The 18,447-nt window shown below is 43.6% G+C and overlaps 1 protein-coding gene across 6 annotated transcripts in view; it reads left to right on the top strand.

The window, feature by feature from the left end:
- DMD (dystrophin) overlaps positions 1-18,447 on the top strand; it is a 1,614,661-nt gene that overhangs the window by 1,549,824 nt on the left and 46,390 nt on the right. For 4 of the 6 annotated variants that reach the window (XM_042974138.1, XM_042974140.1, XM_042974135.1 and 1 more), the window contains 6 exons: positions 615-726; positions 2,345-2,481; positions 3,187-3,225; positions 7,537-7,602; positions 8,716-8,781; positions 11,404-11,562. In XM_042974138.1, the coding sequence (XP_042830072.1) occupies positions 615-726; positions 2,345-2,481; positions 3,187-3,225; positions 7,537-7,602; positions 8,716-8,781; positions 11,404-11,562 (579 nt within the window). The remainder of the gene's footprint in view (positions 1-614; positions 727-2,344; positions 2,482-3,186; positions 3,226-7,536; positions 7,603-8,715; positions 8,782-11,403; positions 11,563-18,447) is intronic. The other 2 variants (XM_042974139.1, XM_042974137.1) reach the window with 1 other exon arrangement.

The raw sequence follows: 18,447 nt of genomic DNA, 5'->3' as shown, positions 1-18,447 counted from the left end.
GCCCGAATTTGTCTTTCCTTGGGGCTTCCCTTATGCGTGGGTGAGAGGCGGGGTTTTCTGGAGAGAGGCACACGAAAGAGATCAGCCACGCGACTCCCTGGAGGTGAATCGTGTCAGTCGTTCCGAAAACGGGATTGGGGCGAGATGAATTTTAAACGAGGCTTCTTGTGTAATTTTCCTTTATTTGCGGAAATTGCTTTTTCTCTTGATACGTTGTTTGGAAAATAATTGCTTCAGGAAACGTTTGTCCCCAGAATGGGTAGGGGGCCTGCAGCGCGTCCATCTCTTTCGCCTGGAAGTTCTTCCGAATTCTTGTGTTTGGTCTTCCTACTTGATCTGAAAGGGTTCCTAGTGGAGTTTAAATAAGAGCTGAAGTCATCTTCCCTCCTTCCATATGTTGATGGGATAATCTTCCTGCCAAAATGTTTTGATACTGTGGGAGAAGCACCAGAGAACTGTGAATGCAGGAAGTTAATCACTTACCTGTGGGATTAATGAACACTGCATTCTGTTTGCAGAAATAGGAGCCTGTGGAAGGTTTATTAAAGAGTGTTCTTTGGGCATTCGATGTGAAGAAATGCCTGAGTGTGTGTTTTTGTTTTTGTTTTAACCAGGTACAGGAGTCTGAAGCACTTTAATTATGACATCTGCCAAAGTTGCTTTTTTTCTGGTCGAGTTGCAAAAGGCCATAAAATGCACTATCCCATGGTGGAATACTGCACTCCGGTAAGTCAGATGCCTCCCTGGCGGGACGCTTAGCTCACCTGGGAGGAGTTGCACTTTGGCACCGTGTTGCACAGGGTGTGTACAGCTGTGACTTATAAGTTCCCGAGACGGTCCCCCCGCTGAAGGGGCTCCGGATTTACTTTATCCCTAGCGCATAGGGCAGTGCCTGGCACAGAACGAAGCCTCGAAGTTACTCCACAAATAGCATAGGATGAACGAAGAGATTTTTCATCTCTGGTGGTTGGCGAGAAGACGTTCTCAGCTGTGTTTTGTTACCGCCCTAGCGGTCGTGTGGAGACGTTTTATGCTGGGGGGCGTGGGGGGAGGGGGTGATGTGGGTTCCTTCGAATTTAGAATCCGCTGCTTTTGGCCAGTCTTGCTTAACTAATGCTAGGCCTTTGCCTTTTTGGTTTTTGTTTTTGTTTTTAATGTTTGTTTATTTTTGAGAGAGAGAGAGACAGAGTGTGAGCAGGGAAAGGGCAGAGAGAGGAGGGGACACCGAATCCGAAGCAGGCTCCAGGCTCCGGGCTCCGAGCTGTCAGCACAGAGCCCGACGCGGGGCTCGAACTCACGAGCTGTGAGATCATGACCTGAGCTGGAAGTCGGTCAGTTAAACGTCCGACTCTTGATCTCAGCTCAGGTCTTAATCTCAGGGTCATGAGTTCAGGCCCTGTGCTGGGCTCCACGCTAGGCATGAAACCTACTTAAAAGAAAAAAAAAAACAACTACTCTGTGAAATAGGTATTATTATTATTATCATCCCCTTTTTACAGAGGAGTACTCTGAGGCCTTCAGTAATTTGCCCAGTGTTCTAGAATTAGGAGACGGAACTTTCTCCTCAGATGTCGTTTTGAGGAAACGTTCAGTAGCTTACAGAACTTTGGAAGAATCACTGGTGAAATGGAAAGGAGATAGACTGGGTGGTCAGACACATCTGGGTGTCGGTCTGATGTTACTGAACCACTAGCTGCTGTACTCATCAGCACCGCCGGACCCGGGAGCTTGTTAGAAATGCAACAACTCGGGCCCTGCCCCTGCCTCGTTCAATCCAACCTGCATTGTAGCAGGATCTGCAGGTAGTTGCTGCGCACATCCAAGTTTGAGAAGCTCTGTTCTAGAACTTTCCTGTCTCCCATCATAGAGCCATGATCCAGTTCCTAGTGTCTTTCTCACTTTGATTCCTCTTGCAAACGTATTCAGTGATGCGGAGTGAGCCATGCTGTGAAAGAGAGGGAGATTCAGGGGGTGAAACGTGACGTCAGCGTGGATCAGATCGGTCCTTAAAGTACTAGAAAGTGTGGCCAGACCTGAGGTCAACTTTTAAGACTTTAGAAACGAGGTGCTTCTTTGACTTCGTTTTTTCGTCACGACAGCTTGCTGAGGTGTTATTACCCCCATTTCACAGACGGTCTGAGCCTTCGAGAGGTAAACAAGGTGGACAAGTTCACCCTACCGGTTAATGCTAGACCCGGCCCGGTTTTTGTCCGCCGACTTCGCTCTTGACCCCTACGGTCTCCTAAGTTACAGAATGAGTACCCCGAGGCAGAACACCGCAGTGGCCCCTTTACCTTGACCTCATACCCTCGTGTGTCTGATCTCGGCGCAATTTCCCTTTCAGACCACATCGGGAGAAGATGTTCGTGACTTTGCCAAGGTACTAAAAAACAAATTTCGAACCAAAAGGTATTTTGCGAAGCATCCCCGAATGGGCTACCTGCCTGTGCAGACTGTCTTAGAGGGGGACAACATGGAAACGTGAGTACTGGTGAAGGCCTCTTTGAGCTCCTCTCCGCCGAGTGCCCTCCCTCGCTCCCAAATGCAAACAGTCTCTCCTCTCTCTTTCTTTAGATTTTACTTTAGCTGGAAAGAGAAAAACAAGCTGATGTTCAATTGCCATTTTCCCGTGTCGGTTGTCCCATGCCAATTACCTGTTCCCAAACTTAATCTGGATCTCCCAGGGAGAGCAGCTCCGTGACAGCTACTGCTTCCCTGATGAGAAATGTGGGACGGTTTACAAATGAGGGATTCCAGCCTTTCGTTGGGGTTTTCTGCCCTCGCGAATCGCCAGGCGTGTGTCTTTTTTTGTATCTGATTGTGGGGTCGTGCTTAGTTGCTTTTATCTCCTTGAAAGAAAATAGAGTCCCAGGAAATTTCTTCACAGTAAGTAGCAATGATTCTCGTGATCAAAATGACGATACCTCCACCTGTATTCCGCCTTCTCTTGTGTTTTCCATATCTGATGGCAATCGCACAGTTGTTTGTTTTTCTTTCACCTCACTTTCCACCTGCGTTTTGGCCGTTGCTTTTCACGGTTCATACTTAATTGGCTGAATTTTATTGATTTTTGACTTCTTGGCCCTTTATTTTGTCTTTATTTATTTATTTCTCTTGATTTGTTTACTTTGTTTGTGGCTGAGTTTGCCTGTGTCTCTCTTCACCACCTCATTTTTTGTTTTGCAGTCCTGTTACTCTGATCAACTTCTGGCCGGTAGATTCTGCGTGAGTACTTGTGCTGAAGGGTGCTGCTGGCTTGCTTGATTTGACCATTTTTGTTCTGTTGGTTTAGTTTGGTTTTAAAGACCTATTAAGTTCCCGTCCTTCATTTCAATTTTTTTTCTTCCGGCGATAAGACGCTGCGAGGGCCATCCGCCACAGATCAGGAGAATCAGAGTGAGGTTTTCAGGTCCCCACCTGGTCAGGTTTTAACCGGCAGAAATCCTGGCCTGGAATCAATCATCCAAGAAACGAAGGGGTTGTTAGTTACAGTCCCGGGAGACGTGTTTATGTAGCCTTCCATTATAAGCAGGGAAGAGCCTTCTGATTCCATCATAACGTTCTTTAGCCATAGTTTTTGAGAGTTAATACTTGTGGACCTTCAAAAGGATGATGGTTTATTCTTTAGGGCCTGTTCTAAGTGGACCATTAAAAATCAAGAGAATTTGTTTTATAGTGTGATGTTGACTTTGATGGAATAATTTCAATGAGGCGTGTGTATGCTCCTGGACTCATCTCTATATACATGAGTTTCTCTGTTTGGAACTAAACTCATTTTGCTCTCCTCTCCGAACTAAATATTCAGCTCATAAATAGTTCGACATTTACACTGGAAGGAAAGTGTGCTGTCGACTTGGTTATTACTATTGGTGTATATTAATAATACTAATATTAGATACCAACAGATAATTGATTTAGCTCAGAGTTTATAATGTTATTAGAAAACTCTCTGGGGAGTCTGTGATTTACCTATTAGCAAACAAAGCGTGCATTGTTTTAAAGTTCTATCGTGCGGAGTTTTTATAACAAAGTTTTGGTATTTCAAAGCGTACTTTATTAAAATATTTATTTAAAGTCAGACAGCTCTATTATATGTAAGAGGGAAATGACCAATTTAGAAGAACTCAATTTATTTTTATTGGGTCTTTTTTATCGCTCCCCCATGTAATTTAATTTAAAGTATATCCTTTTTTTAAAAAAATCCTGTAGTGATAAACGCAAGCTATTAATTGAGGTTTATTTTAAGTCTTTATTGGCCTCAAAGAAGTGTGAGGCTTCCCTTTCTTGGTTAAAGCAGCGTTATTGTGCCCCTTAATTTTGAGCTACAGTACCTATACCTGATTTTTTTTTTTAACCATCGGGGGAGTGACTTAGATTCACTTCTGGTTTTTGCTCTTGGTAGGTAATGGTTTTTCCCTAACCCGGGTAGTTTATTTGTTTATAGAAGTTTGAACCTTTCTGAAATAAGAAACTTCAAAACACATTGAGAGACTGAAATCCGCAGTGTGGCCGGATCCTGATAAGCAGACGGATGTACTCTGGAATAACTTCTAGCCATTTGAAATATTCTAAAGACAATGATGCTAAAGAATCACTTTGAAAATGCACGGATAGAGGTAGCAGAAAATAATAGGCAAAGGATAGCTAACAGTTCCCTGAATAGGGGGGGGAAAAAAAAGAAGTTTATTGTAGACATAAACTAATGAGAAAAAAACATGGCCGTGAATTTAATGTCACCTGTTTTAAGTAGAGGGTGTTTGCCTTAAACTTCGAAGAACTTAAATTAATAACCTTCTTTACTACAATATCTTCCTCTAACAACTGAAACATAGAATCGCTTTGCCTTTTTATAAAAAGTTTGCTAGATTATTCAGAAATAGTGGGAAAGTCTACTTTTGAAGAAGAAAAACAAACCCAGCACGCTACGGTCCCTATTTTCTTCAATGCCAGCAATTTTTATTAAAGTCTTTACCCTTGGGATTATACATAATTTATGAAATATATTGCCCAGCTCTCCTGTTCAGGCAAAGACCCAGGTGCTGAGGTGCTCGAATTTCGCAGGAATTGCCCCTGATGTCAACAGATTCTCATGTGGATCACCGAATTGGGAAGTTCACTGAGACACACACCTTCTGTTTTTCTTTAGAGGAAGCCCTTGTTTACCCGCTATTTGTCATATTACCTTTGAAACTAAATCTGGCCTAAGCCTTTTATATTGTTCGTCCACAAAGGAGACGGGTAGTCTTCTTGGAGCATGTCCACTTTGAAACCTAAATGGGTGAAAAGTTATTAGTGGAGTTGTCACAGAAGAGAAAGGGGTAGTGGGTGGGATGGAATTGGCCATTAATAATCACAGGACGAATCTTTCTGGGTATATCGTTTCGTGTTTAGGAAGTAGGAAGGGAGAACGGTATTCTTACCGTCTCTCAGAAAAATGTTTCAGAAGGCTTTGGGTTTAGTTTTGTTTCTGGACTGAGGGGTTTTGTACTTTTACTTATTCTTGGTTTTTAAATGATTCTTCTCTGAACTGTGCTCCCTTCTGGCTCCTTTTCTGGTTTAATAAGTGCTTCCTTTAGTGTACTTTCTCTCTCTCTTTTTTTTTTTTTCTTTTTCTTTTTAGATTTCTGATTATCATGAGTTCTTGTGCTTAGGCATGCTGTGTTAGGTGCTACGAACATTGATAAGAAAAATAACATGGAATTAGCCTCAAGGTTAAGAATTAAAGTGCTGCATAATATTTTCTGTGTAAGATTTTATTAAAGTGTTTTGGATTTACATGCCCAGTTTTCTTGCTATGTAGTGCCTAGCTCAAAGGTGTCAGGTTTTCTTCTAAACACTACCCAGCTAGCCACTCTTAGAAGAGCAAACAGCCGTTTTCCTTCATGGTGGGCTTTCAGCTCGTAAGAAGTCTGTACATGAAAAACGAGTTTGTTCCAAAAGACGGGGCTTATAAACCGAATAATCCAAGTACTAAACTCTCTTGACCTGCAGTGAATATTTTGAAACAAACGTGAGTTAGCATGTTTCTAATACTGCGCTATGGCAGGCTTCTAAGGAGCGAGCAGATGAACTCTACAAAACCAGAGTGAAGATTCACACGAAAATCTTTGGATCTGCCTAGTAAATCGGGTAGTCATCCCTGTCTCCTCCTGACGGTTTGAAACCTCTTGGTTGTCCAGTGCCAATTGGATTATGGGGACACTGGACCTAGACAACACAGGTTTCATAAATAAGGCCTTTACCCCACAGGGAAGCCCTCCGTTCCCTAGTTGTTTGCTAGACCGTGTTGGCATCATCTTAGGATTGCGTGTCTTTAAGAAATAGGGATTTCTAGTACATTTTCGCTGTCAGCCTACATAACTACATGGTTTTTTCTTTTAGTATAAGGAAAAACAAACCTATTCTTAGTGTTTCGACCAAGTCATTTAATGCTGTTTGGACGTTGGGCTAAACCAGTCCTCACTGAATAGATTACTGTTGACTTTTGGATTCGTGCCTTTACCTAAGGGCTTTCTGTGTCAGGACAGAAATGGAAGAGAACTTTTGTCCTACTCCAATGAAAACAAAAAAGCCCAAGTCCAAACTGGTTTTCAGAACAGATGGATTTTTTTTTTCCTAACATGAATCCGAAAGTGCTATAAAAACTTCGAGGATAATTAATAGATCTGATAGGAAAGGATGAGGAAAATGTTAACCGTACCAAACCTCCTGGTCTCTGGAGCTAAAAAAATAAAAATAATAAAAATATAAAAGGGTTTTACGCCCCAAAGTATATAATCCTCCCCTCTTGTTTGCTTCTCTTGCATATTAGCCCACAGTAGCCCTAATAGATATTTCAGATACCGTGACGTTTTATAGAATTTAGTTCTTTTTTTTTTTTTTTTTTTTTTTAAAAACATCACAATATCATTTTGGGTCCTTCAGTTTTATTTTATGGAGTAGTGATAGAGTCCTGCTACTCAGTTGGTGGATGATATATTGCTTCTCCACAGAACTGCACAGAACAAGATAGCTTGGGGTGTGGAATCTTAAGAGGTCCCGGACCGGCCTGGCCTCTTCAGAATCAGATTGTTGACTGAGAGTGTACTAGGCGCGCGTAGAATTTCCATTCGGTGAGAGAGCAGCTGATAAACGGCATGGGTGTAAACTCTTGAACGTTTTGGACCGCCTAGTGCCAACACAGGTCTCAGAACCGTAGCGTGTGAGAAACGAACAAGGGAGGAGGAAAGTGCCCCCAGAGAGATGGTCTCCCCCCGGCCTTTTCTCTAATGGAAACTCTCCAGAGAAGATTCCGATCTCTTTTTTATGGCTTCTGAAAGAAGTAGAAGTAGGAGAGTGGACTTCTCCAGCTTGGATTTAAGACACTCGATGATCTCGGAGATAAAGGAAAAACTAAATGTGTACGTTATCCAGAGAGCTAGAGTGAGAGCATTCTAGGCCATGTATATAACATGACTGTGGTGGGGTTTTTTTTTTTTTTTTTTTTTCTCCATTAATGGATGGTATCTGTGACTAATCACATTTTCTGCCTTATAGGCCCGCCTCGTCCCCTCAGCTTTCACACGATGATACTCATTCACGCATTGAACATTATGCTAGCAGGTATGACACTAGTTGAATGCTAGGCAAATATTGATTGAAGTAACTAACCAAGGAAAGCTAACCTATAATAATTTGCAACAGATCTTTTCTTTTCCCCCCAATCTTGTCTGACTTCTACTAATCAACTTGCCCTCTAACTTGCATGCCATTGCATTGCATGTTGTTCTCGGACACCAGTAAGAACGTTGGTCCGGAACAATCTCCCCCTAACCCTGGCCTTTAAACCTTTCCGATAGCTTTGTTATGTTTTGCATACTGCGCACGTTTCATAAATTGGCTGAGAAATCATCTGACCTTAGGAAACCGCTAGACCAGACATGCCCAAGCGAAGCAGCAATACTACGTTCCGTAGAGATTATGAAGGCGTTGGCTTTCCGTCTGTGTGTTTATTTCCCTGATACGCTGTAAAGAAGAGAATAATTAATTTTCCTAATCCTCGCACCTTTATGTCCCACCTTGTTTGTGTTTCAGATCATTGTTATACCTAAAAACTCATTTGCTAACTGTAAGATATCTTTTGCTCGTTAAATAAGTCTGTAAGAGTTTGGTTAACTTTTTTTTATTTTTTAGTGGTAAAAAGTGTTTACGATTGTCTCAGGGGAAGGAGGTTTTTTTAAAGGTAAAACTTGGTGGCAGACTGTTAAGAGAGCTTACTGCGAGTCCATCCTTTTTCAATATTCTAACCGCTAACGTGTTTATCCACCGTGGGAAGCACGAACGAGCTCTATAAGTCTGTCATCAGGGGAAAGCTTTAATTGCCCTAAAAATACCAGGGGTAGAGAAGGAGTAGAGTGTATTTGTTGTTAGGGAAGCTTTTCTTGTAAAAACAGAGGCCTTTTCTCAGTGCCAGGAAGATCGATCTGTGAAGAAGAAAAACCTACCAGATACAACTTCCCTTATAATTTATAGCGTAAATGTAAAGCCGCTAACTAGCTGTGGTCCACCACTCACTGCCTCCAGAGGTTAGGGCAAACACACACATCCTTTAATTTGAAGGATTCCTTTCTCTTCTTGACATGATTTATCCTTTAGTTTTCAGGAATGTTCGATTAGGTCTTGAATAGATTCTAAGAAATCACATAAGTTTTAATGAGCTTTTACGTTTTTTATCAGGCTAGCAGAAATGGAAAACAGCAATGGATCTTATCTAAATGATAGCATCTCTCCTAATGAGAGCATGTAAGTATCCTGTCTCTTTTTACGAAATGTTCCTGACGATGAAATTGCTTTGAGGGCTTTAGAGGTAGGGTAGCGCAGAAGATAGGAGTTAGCGTGATAGTCATTTGCTCTTTCAAGGAACCGCTCGCTTGCTTTTTTTCTTTGACTCTTAACAACCTGACAGGGAAGGAGCTCATCCAAGATGTGGCCTTAGTGGCAATTCCAGAGCCGCAAAACCAGTTTGCCTTACTCTTATTTAATACCAGACCGTCACAGGCTGCCCAGGTGCCAATATTGAAATTGTGTTAAATGCTTAATCTTTGACGAAACCTGCCAGGTATTTAAAGGGATTGGATATTAATTTTTAAAGTGATGGCTGAGTGGTATTTCCTCCACTCGGGGGGAGCGGACATCCAGCCTTGGTACAGTTGGCATTGGTATTCCCATCCGGCAGGTTAGGTGGGTAGTTTCCTTCAGAGATCCAAATTGGTAGCATCTTGGCTAGCCAAATAAGGCGAGGCAGCCTTGCGAAGGGTTTCAGAAGAAGGAGTTCAGATTTAGGCCGAAGTTTTTTAGTGGGATGATAAGCCAGGCCTGTCAAGTAGAAGCACACAGCTATGGCAGGGAAACAGAGGCTTCGTTACCGAGTAAGGGAAGTGTTCACAATGAGGAACACACAGAAGTAGTGCATGAATCAAGGGCCCGAGGTGGAGGGAGCTGATGAAGAAGCTAATCTGAAGGAAAAGATAAAGACCTACTAACTGAAGGGATACTTGAGAGAGAGAGAGAGAGAGAAAAAAAAAAATCTAGTCAAAGCACAGTGATGCCTTTGGAAAGTTACAGATGTCTCACCACTTTGTCATGGAGAATCTAGACAAAGGGAAGAATGAGGGGTCAGTCTACTCTGTCGGTGTGGCACCTCCCGGTCACACTCAGGTGAGGCAAGGGCCTTTACGAGGATTAGGCTGAGGGAAATAGTACCCGAGTGGTATTCATACGTAATTGGTTATGGAAGACATGAGAACAAGTCATCTGGTAGATAAAGGCGATCACTTTCAAAGGTGAGTGGTGAATCAAGTCGACAGTCAGTCATCTGTTTATGACTGAGTTACTTAAAACGAAACCCATCTTTTTTCCCCATTCGTAACTGAGGTATATTCTCTTTCTCATCCATGGGGATAAGTATCAGTAGGATTGCGATATGAGAGCCACTGACAGGAAAACCGGTGGCCAAAGAATCAACCAGATGTAAACAGCCTGGATGGTTTGCTTCTTTGGGTCGCCGATTTTGATATGAAATTAATTCAAGTTGTAGCCGCACCATAATGGCCGCCATTCAGTGGCTGCCTGAGAGAACAGTAAGAGAAACTTAACTGTAGCTCTGTTGTAACTAAACATGGGACGTTCTAGCAATAAAATTCCAGAATTTGGGAAAGGGGATGGTAAGTTGGGTAGTAAAACATCCTTTTACGATTTTTAAATGAAATTTAGCTTTAGCTCCTTCTGAGGACATAAAATCCATTTTGACTCAGTGGTAGGTGATAAAATCCTGATGTTTCGGGGGCAGGTCTGGGGAGGTGGTTTGGTGCATTGGGTGACTTCACGTAAATGTTTGTTTTTAACACCCAGTAATTATTTGTAGTCCACTTTGCACTTCTCAGCCAATTACCTGGCTTGACAGACCAAAATCATTTCGGGCAGGAGGATTTTTGCCTAAATACCTGAACTGTTTTCCAACTCAGAAGACTTAGGGGGATATTAACATGTCATCCTGCTATCTAACCAGAAACAGAGGGCTTTAGCCTCTCGTTGAGAATAGAACGAGGTTCTTATAACTTAGAGGCACACAGGCTTCCAAAGAGCTAGGAGCTACACGTGTGGAAAATGATTTCTCCCGTGTATTAAAGAGTTCTAGTTTTACGGAGACGTTGCAGTCGCTTCCCCAAATTGTGAGCCTTTTGCTTCTTTGTTCCTGAGGATTCGTCCTTAAAAGCTGTTCCAAAGAAGAAGTTGTTCAGGCTTCTTTGAACTAATCATCCTAATGGCTTTTTTTTCCCTTCGAATTTTTGTTTTTCTATTTGAACAATAATTGAGTGAAACCCTCATTTGTCTACAGGTTCGTTATTGTTACCGTCTTGCCTCCATGGCTTTTTAAGTTCAAACCGACTTACCAAAGCGACACTTTTTGGTTACTTTGTCTTCCCCTTAAGGACATGTTTATGATTGTAAAGGCTGCATTGTTTCCCTGGTCATTATCAACAATAGCATGGGTCAGTGAACAGGTTTTCTTGACAGGCTTCAGAGCAAAAGTATAATGGAGCCATTGTTCTGTCTTTTAATATTTGTTAACTACTGGTTGAGTGGTCAACACCGAGTCCCAATGTGTCCGTAACCCTGCCGTTCCTTTACCCATGTAAATAGGCCGCGTTCACTGGAAAATTTGAGCAAGCAGTGCTTTGAATTCTCACCAATAAGACTGTAGATCACAGCCTCAGAAGTATGAAAGTGTCTAAAGAAACAGGAAGAAGGGTCTAATTACTTGTTAAGAGCAAATGTTTCTATTTTTAAATACACGCCCGAGTCCCTGACCCCCAGAACAAAATAAGAGGGGAAAAAACCAAAACCTTTGATTTTATTTTCCAGAGATGATGAACATTTGTTAATCCAGCATTACTGCCAAAGTTTGAACCAGGACTCCCCCCTGAGCCAGCCTCGTAGTCCTGCCCAGATCTTGATTTCCTTAGAGAGTGAGGAAAGAGGGGAGCTAGAGAGAATCCTAGCAGATCTTGAGGAAGAAAACAGGTGAGTTTTCTTTCTAGCTTTGTCATTGGTATGCAGAGCGCATACACGTGCACACGTAGAAAAGCGCCAGGAGTCTTCACTTAGAGTCATTCTGTGTCTAATTGTTTTCTGCGATAATCTGTTGAGCTCCGTTTACAGATGCTCTCTCTCTATGAATGCAATAGTATAATTAAGAAGCCCTAATTGAGGGCTGAAAGGAATTAATGCTAATGGTGGTGTTTGATTTGTTGCATGTGTTTCAGGGGCTTTGATTTTATATTTGAGCATAGAATTTAAGAGCAAAGCAAGTCATTTAATTTCACGATTACACGACGGGTACATGTATTTGGCCATATTATTTACGCCACAGCGTTCAAGAAAGTAGGTTCGTTGGCTTTGCCTCATCTGCGAACGAATTCACTCATCTTATTTTTCATCATCGGCCACAGAAATCACGTGTGCTCACCACCAGGGCAGATTAGTGAGACAATTCCGGTTGTCGGTACCATCTGCAAAAGGTGTTCCCAGAAGAAAGGAAACTGTGTAGAAATTAAAAGGCTAAAGAAAATTCACCACGTCTGCAGGGAGGACAAAGATGTAAAACTCTGGGATTCTGTGTGGTGTCAGGATAATAGAAATCATTGGACTTTCACTTTGCTGTTAGATTTATTATCTCACAGATCTCTTGGTCAAGAAAGGCTTTTACGTATGATCACTTCTGACTCCCTGTGCCTTCTTTAGACAAATGCCACCAGGCAAGTCTTTAAAGGAGCAGTTGCTCAAATTTGTGGGACTTGAGTACTTTCATCTCTGTGATTTAGCCCAAGGCTCCGAAACCTGTGAATCTAGACAGCTTGGTATGTCTGCGAACCGGTGCCCTCGGGGAGTATCGTCACCTCAGGATGAAAAAGCAAACCGCCATTCATCCATTGCTTTCTGCCGCCACTGCCCACCTTCTCGCTCTTAAAACCCCCGACCTGTGGCCACGCTCCTTATCCGGTGGGCTTCCCCTCACTGCCTCTCTCACCCCTCCAACAATATATCCCCCATACGGACTTGCATTGTGTATCTTTCCAGGACCATCGTGGCGTTCATTGTTTGCTGGGTTTCTGCATCTAGGAAGACAAAAAGCCGGCTTTTCGGCTGGGCCTTTAAAACCTTCCAGAATTTTCTCTTCCTTTTACAACATTATCTTCCTTTCTACCTGTGTTCCGGCCACACTGCTCTAGCAACCGTTTCCGAGTACATCCTGCCCTCATCCACTTTCTGGGTCACGCGCAAGCTCCCTCCCACAGCTGATGAAGGAGTCCTACCCATGTTCCGTGACCTTCCTCAAAATAATCTCCACGGAGCCCTGTTAGAGCCCTACATTTGGAAGCAATAGATCATTTGCCTGTATTCTCCGAATATTGTGAATCTTTCTCCGAGAACTCCCTGATGGTTTGCCTTTTTATCAGCCATGCCCCGTGTGGCGCCCTCCCCCCAACCCGAATAAGAGAGGGAATGCCTTTGGGCCAAGGACTGTGTCTTAATCCTCTTAGTGGTCCCCTACAGTACCTAGCATGGTTTGAAGACTCAGGGGGTAATCATGGAATGTTTGGTAAAAACCTAACTTTAAGAATGCAGCAAGGATGTCGCACGAGTGCCATCCAGGAGGTAACACTGGACGTTTTGTTGGTTTTCATGGTAACCTTATTTTTGGTCTCCTTTGTAACTTGCACTGAAGATGAGGGTAGACAAAACATTTCCGTCTGCTTTGCCGAGGATCCTGATGAGTATCCATCTGTGTTAAACCTGCAGTTACGTCAGGGGTCAAAGTCAAACTAGAAAAAGTTGGAATTGGCATTGTAAGTAGCTTGTGATGCAACCTAGGAGTAAAAATAGTTTTGTACCATAAGATTATTGCCACTGCGCAATAGATCTGTCTGTGTCATCGGGCAAGAGTCTGGTCTTGTTTGTTGTTAGCACACTTTCTTTGGTACCATGACAGCCAGGGTAAAGACTACTGATAAATGTCATTTGCATATCGTTTCATCATTTCCGGAGTGCTTGACTGTATTTTGGGCCATTTAATCTTCCTTAAAGCTGTGTAAAGAACTTAGATGGGAAAATGCTGGTTCACAGAGGTTCAAATGGATTGACCCAAATTTCACACTCAGCCAGTGGCAGAACCAACCTCGGGCCCAGATTTTCTGACTCAAAAATAGCCAAGTGCCCCTTGGACCAGCGACCAAAAAGAGTCATTCTCTGTAAATAGAATTTGTATAGAATTGTCACATATTCCCTGGAATGGACCTTGACATGAGACCGTATTATTATTTTTTTATTTTTTTAAAGTTTATTTTTGAGAGAGAGAGAGAGAGAGAGACAGAGCATGAGAGTGGGAGGGGCAGAGAGAGAGAGGGAGACACAGAATCTGAAACAGGCTCCGAGCTCCGAGTTGTCAGCACAGAGCCCGACATGGGGCTCGAACTCATGAACCAGGAGATCGTGACGTGAGCCGAAGTCGGACACTTAACTGACTGAGCCACCCAGGTGCCCCTGGAATTTTTTTTTTAAGTTCATTTTTTTATTTTTGAGAGAGACAGAACGCACACGCGCATGCGCGCGCGCACACACACACACACACACACACACACACACACAAGCATGAGTGGGGAGGGGTAAAGGGAGAGGGAGACGGAATGTGAGGCAGGCTCCAGGCTCTGAGCCATCAGCACAGAGACTAACGTGGGGCTCAGACTCTCAGACCACGAGTTCATGACCTGAGCTGAAGTTGGATGTTTGACTGAGCCATCCAGGCGCCTTGAGACAGTATTATTAAGGACTAGATAGACATGAATAAACCAGTTCATGTACTTGTGGTACAGGGATCACTACTTTATCCTGAAAAATATCCAAGATCGTTCTACAAGAATGGGATGGTTTATTCTGTGAAAGAAAGAAATTACACCAGGGCTCCTCACAGCCGCCAGATGAAGAACCTGATGTTGATGGAAGTCTTACTGTAAGTTCTCTTGACCTTCAGGTAAAGGTCATCAGGTTGAGTTTCTTTCTTTCTCTCTCCACTTTGTCCCATTTGCACGTCCTGCCACATTCCAAAGAAATGTCTCTGCAGAGTGAAAGGTACACTGTCTCCTGAAAGGACACTCGCTGGGCTATACGATCAGACAAATACAAGCGTACTTGTAGAGAAAGCGGGAATGGAAATTTAAAATTGAGATTGTCCCATGTCCTTTGGATGTATGTTTGTTACCGTATCTATGTGTATTTTGCGTTCCTTTGTTCTAACCTTAGGACTAATCTCCAAATAAGTTAGCAAAGGAAAGGGGCTCGGAGATCACCGTTTCCGATGAGATACGGTATGGAATTCTGTTGTTTTTCATGACACCTGCCCCCATTCCCCTTGGAAAAGAGAGAATGCCTAATTTAGAAGTGTCTCCAGGGTGTCTTATCTCTGCCTTTAGGATTCCATTTCTCTTAGTTGCCACACATAGCATTCGATAAATATTTGTTGAATGAATGAAATGAAGCTGAATTTATTTTAAGTGTGGCACTCACACATGTACTTTTGACTAAAATTATTTTTAAAGCCTTATTTTGTAGAGGAATGCCTTTTAAAAGCTGTTCTTCTTGCTTTTCAGAGTCTTTCTTTTCCCAAGTTCCTTGATTAGCACCAACTGTTGCTTTCTCATTAATTGAGAATCTTAAACATTCGTTTGCCAAATCCTAGGCCGTGTACGTCTCTCCCATTCTCTTGATCGTTGGTTCATACCACAAATGTAAAGTGAGAGCCCTGAGCAGAAGCTAAATCTGACTCTGAATTTTCTTGATAGCATCTCCTAAGGTTGGATGACCAGCGACTTTACACAGTCTTGAATGTTTCCCTTCTGCAGAATGTCTTGTGCTCATTCTGCAGATAATGCAGACTGTCATTTGAGTGAGATCAGTCGGACATGAGAATTTTATCCGTTGTGTGTCCTCAGCATTGCAGTCGCAGAGTTTGCTTTTTTACGGCATCGACTCCAAAGTCTGCGGTCTCCTGACTGAAAACCATAGTGTCAAATTGCAGTGTATTTTTCTCTGCACCGTCCACATGAAGTCAGACCTGCTCTGAAGTTTTAGGCGTGACCCTAGCAATGAACAGGTAGCCTTTATGAAAGACCCAAACTCATTGTCATCCTGCTGCCTGCATAGCAAAGTGATTAGATTGTCCCCAAGTCTAGAAGGAGAGTAAATACTAACCAACCTGATTCACTGTGAAGTCTGAAGTTAATTACAGTTGTCAGGAGATGTTATATGACAGCAGGGAGCCCTGTGGATTCCTAGTATCTACTCGGTGCCTTTCATAGGTCTTGTGTTTGGGCAAACAAGACAGTGTGCAGTCTCAGTTTGAGTTTTCCTTGCCCCTTTTCACTCCTCCAGTGATAACGCCAGCTTACTAATGTTACATTCACGAGGATTCTAGACTGGCTACTTACAGCACAGAGTTGAAGTGGCTGGAAATCACGATCCTGTTGCTTTACCCTGTAAATGAGGGGACGACTTGGGGCCCGGGGCCGGCCTAGTCTCCGCGGTCTACTCCACGTGACTTCAGTAGGGCTTTGATGGTAAGAGTCCCCAGTGATGGTAAGCACACAGCCAAGACGACAGGACGCTGAGGGGGATCAGGAGTGGCCTTGCCAGCAGAAGGAGGAACAGAGGGGGTCAAGGTGAGGAAGAGCAGGGAATGTTCGGGAAACTGCAAACAATGGTGTCGCTTTTGTGATGAGGCAAGAAACGGGAGAAGATGAGGCCTCACGAGTGGGCAGGGCCAGGCCGGGAAGGGCATGATGCCACCTCACCTGGGACTGGGAGCCACTCGGGCATAAGCCAGGCGCGGTGCTTTTAGATTTACGCTTACATCCATCACTCGGGCAGCTGTGTGGAGGGTGACCTTGAAAAGAACTCTACTGGAAACAGTAATTCAAATCGGGAGGTAGCATGGAAACCCACAAAAGAGATCAGTGAAGCCTCAAGAAAGAGAAATGGGGCAGACAGGCTGAATTTGAGTGGTATTTCTGGGCAGGGGCAGAGCTGCTGTTCGAGGGATCTGGGGACGGAAGGGACAAGCCCCAGTTCTAGAGGGCGCCTGGCAAGATGATGGTCGTTTGCAGCTGGGACTGACGATCCAGGGGGAGGACAAGTGGGCCCCTTTAAATTATCTATTTTTTAAAATTTTTGTAATGTTTATTTTTGAGAGGGAGAGTGTCCATGGGGGAGGGGGAGAGAGAGAGAGAGAGAGAGAGAGAGGTGGAGGATCTGAAGCAGGCTCTGAGCTGTCAGCACAGAGCCTGGTGCAGGGCTCAAACTCACAAACTGAGATCATGACCTGAGCCGAAGTCAGACGCTTAGCCGACCGAGCCACCCAGGTGCCCCATTAGCTATATTTTTAAAATAAATACAAGTTGGTAGTATTGACACTATTTATAGACGTCCTTCCTCAAGGGTCAAGTGGCTGGAAGACAGGGAATGGGGTGTGGGAGGGCTTGAGTTAAGGGGCTGGTGACACATCCACGGGTTAATGTCTGACAGTCAGAAACGCAACTATGAAGCTTCCAGAGATACTAGATCTAGGAGTCACCAGCTCCCAAGTAGTACTTGAAACCACAAGAGTGAACTTTGCCTACCCAGTGTGGTGGAAGGACGACTCTGGGCTTGGTAGAACTCTGGAAGCTTTGAACGTGAAGATGTCTGTGTAATTACCTTTTGAAAAATAGGTAATCACGCACATGAAACGAAATCCAAATAGTTCAAACATGCATACAGAGAAGAATGAGTCTTTCTCCAACTTTATCCCCTGGCTGTCATGTTCCCAGCTCCAAAGGTGTTCGTTTCTTGAGTTCTTAGGTATCCTTATAGCTACTCTCTACACATGTAATTGTTTGCCAATATATCGGTGGTCGTTGGGATTATTTCATACAGTAATACCGTGGAGGGGTCGCCTCGGTCTTCTCTTTTTACTTAACAATCCCTAGTAACTTGTACACGCCGGAAGAATTTGCCAGAAGAGGAGGGGAGGAGAACTTGGGAATGATGGAGCGAGAGTGGTTATGGGCACAGGAGGAGGTGTGGGTTTGAATGGGAGAAGGGCCACCTTTGAAGACCATGTGGGCGAAGAATATTAGGGTATGGAGCGGGGGTGGGGAGGAGAATGGAATGAGCGTTCAGTGTTCAGTAGACATCATCGGTCATTAGCGGAGACTGCTTCTCATAGCTGGCCTGTACATTTTTTTGAAAAGTTGGACTGGGGGAAAAGAGTAGCAGTATCCAAGGAATTGCATGGAACTAGGCTTTCGGGTCGCTTGGCAACATGTGCCCCCAAAACAAAGGCCTGCAGAGCTTGATTAGATAAAGGGAGCGAGTTTTCCCTCATCAGTCGGACAACCAAGGTCAGTTCCGGTGAGGAAAGCCACCATGTGAAGAAAAGCTGAAGGGCGTACCCATAGCCTTAATAAGCTATGCCGGCGTCAACCGACTTAGCTCTACTTGGGCAGGCAATACTGGCACAGGGGGTGCCGTCACCGTGATTCAGAGGCTCGGTTTCTAACTAACCAGTCCAGTTAAGTCAGTTTCCTTCAGTCTGTCCTGAGTTCATCAAAACAAAGCCCAAGGGGACCAGTTCGTCCTAACCGATTCATGGAAGGGGATGGATAACCCGGAAGGACAACTTACTTCTCCCTTGTTCCTAATTCTCTTTTTAACTGTCTAGCTGTACAAAATGTGTTAATGGTGCCTTAAACCTCTTCGGGGGGGACACCATCGCATTTATGTACAAACACAATCTATTTAAATGGGGAAGAGATGTTCAGAGACTGAACATAGGTCGCCTATCTCACAATCACTGATCTTAGAGATCAGAGTAAA

This window comes from Panthera tigris, chromosome X, assembly GCF_018350195.1.
Source record: "Panthera tigris isolate Pti1 chromosome X, P.tigris_Pti1_mat1.1, whole genome shotgun sequence".
Classification (NCBI taxonomy): domain Eukaryota; kingdom Metazoa; phylum Chordata; class Mammalia; order Carnivora; family Felidae; genus Panthera; species Panthera tigris.
The sequence above is the reverse complement of the archived record's forward strand: the minus strand, read 5'-3'. Positions and strand labels throughout refer to the sequence as shown.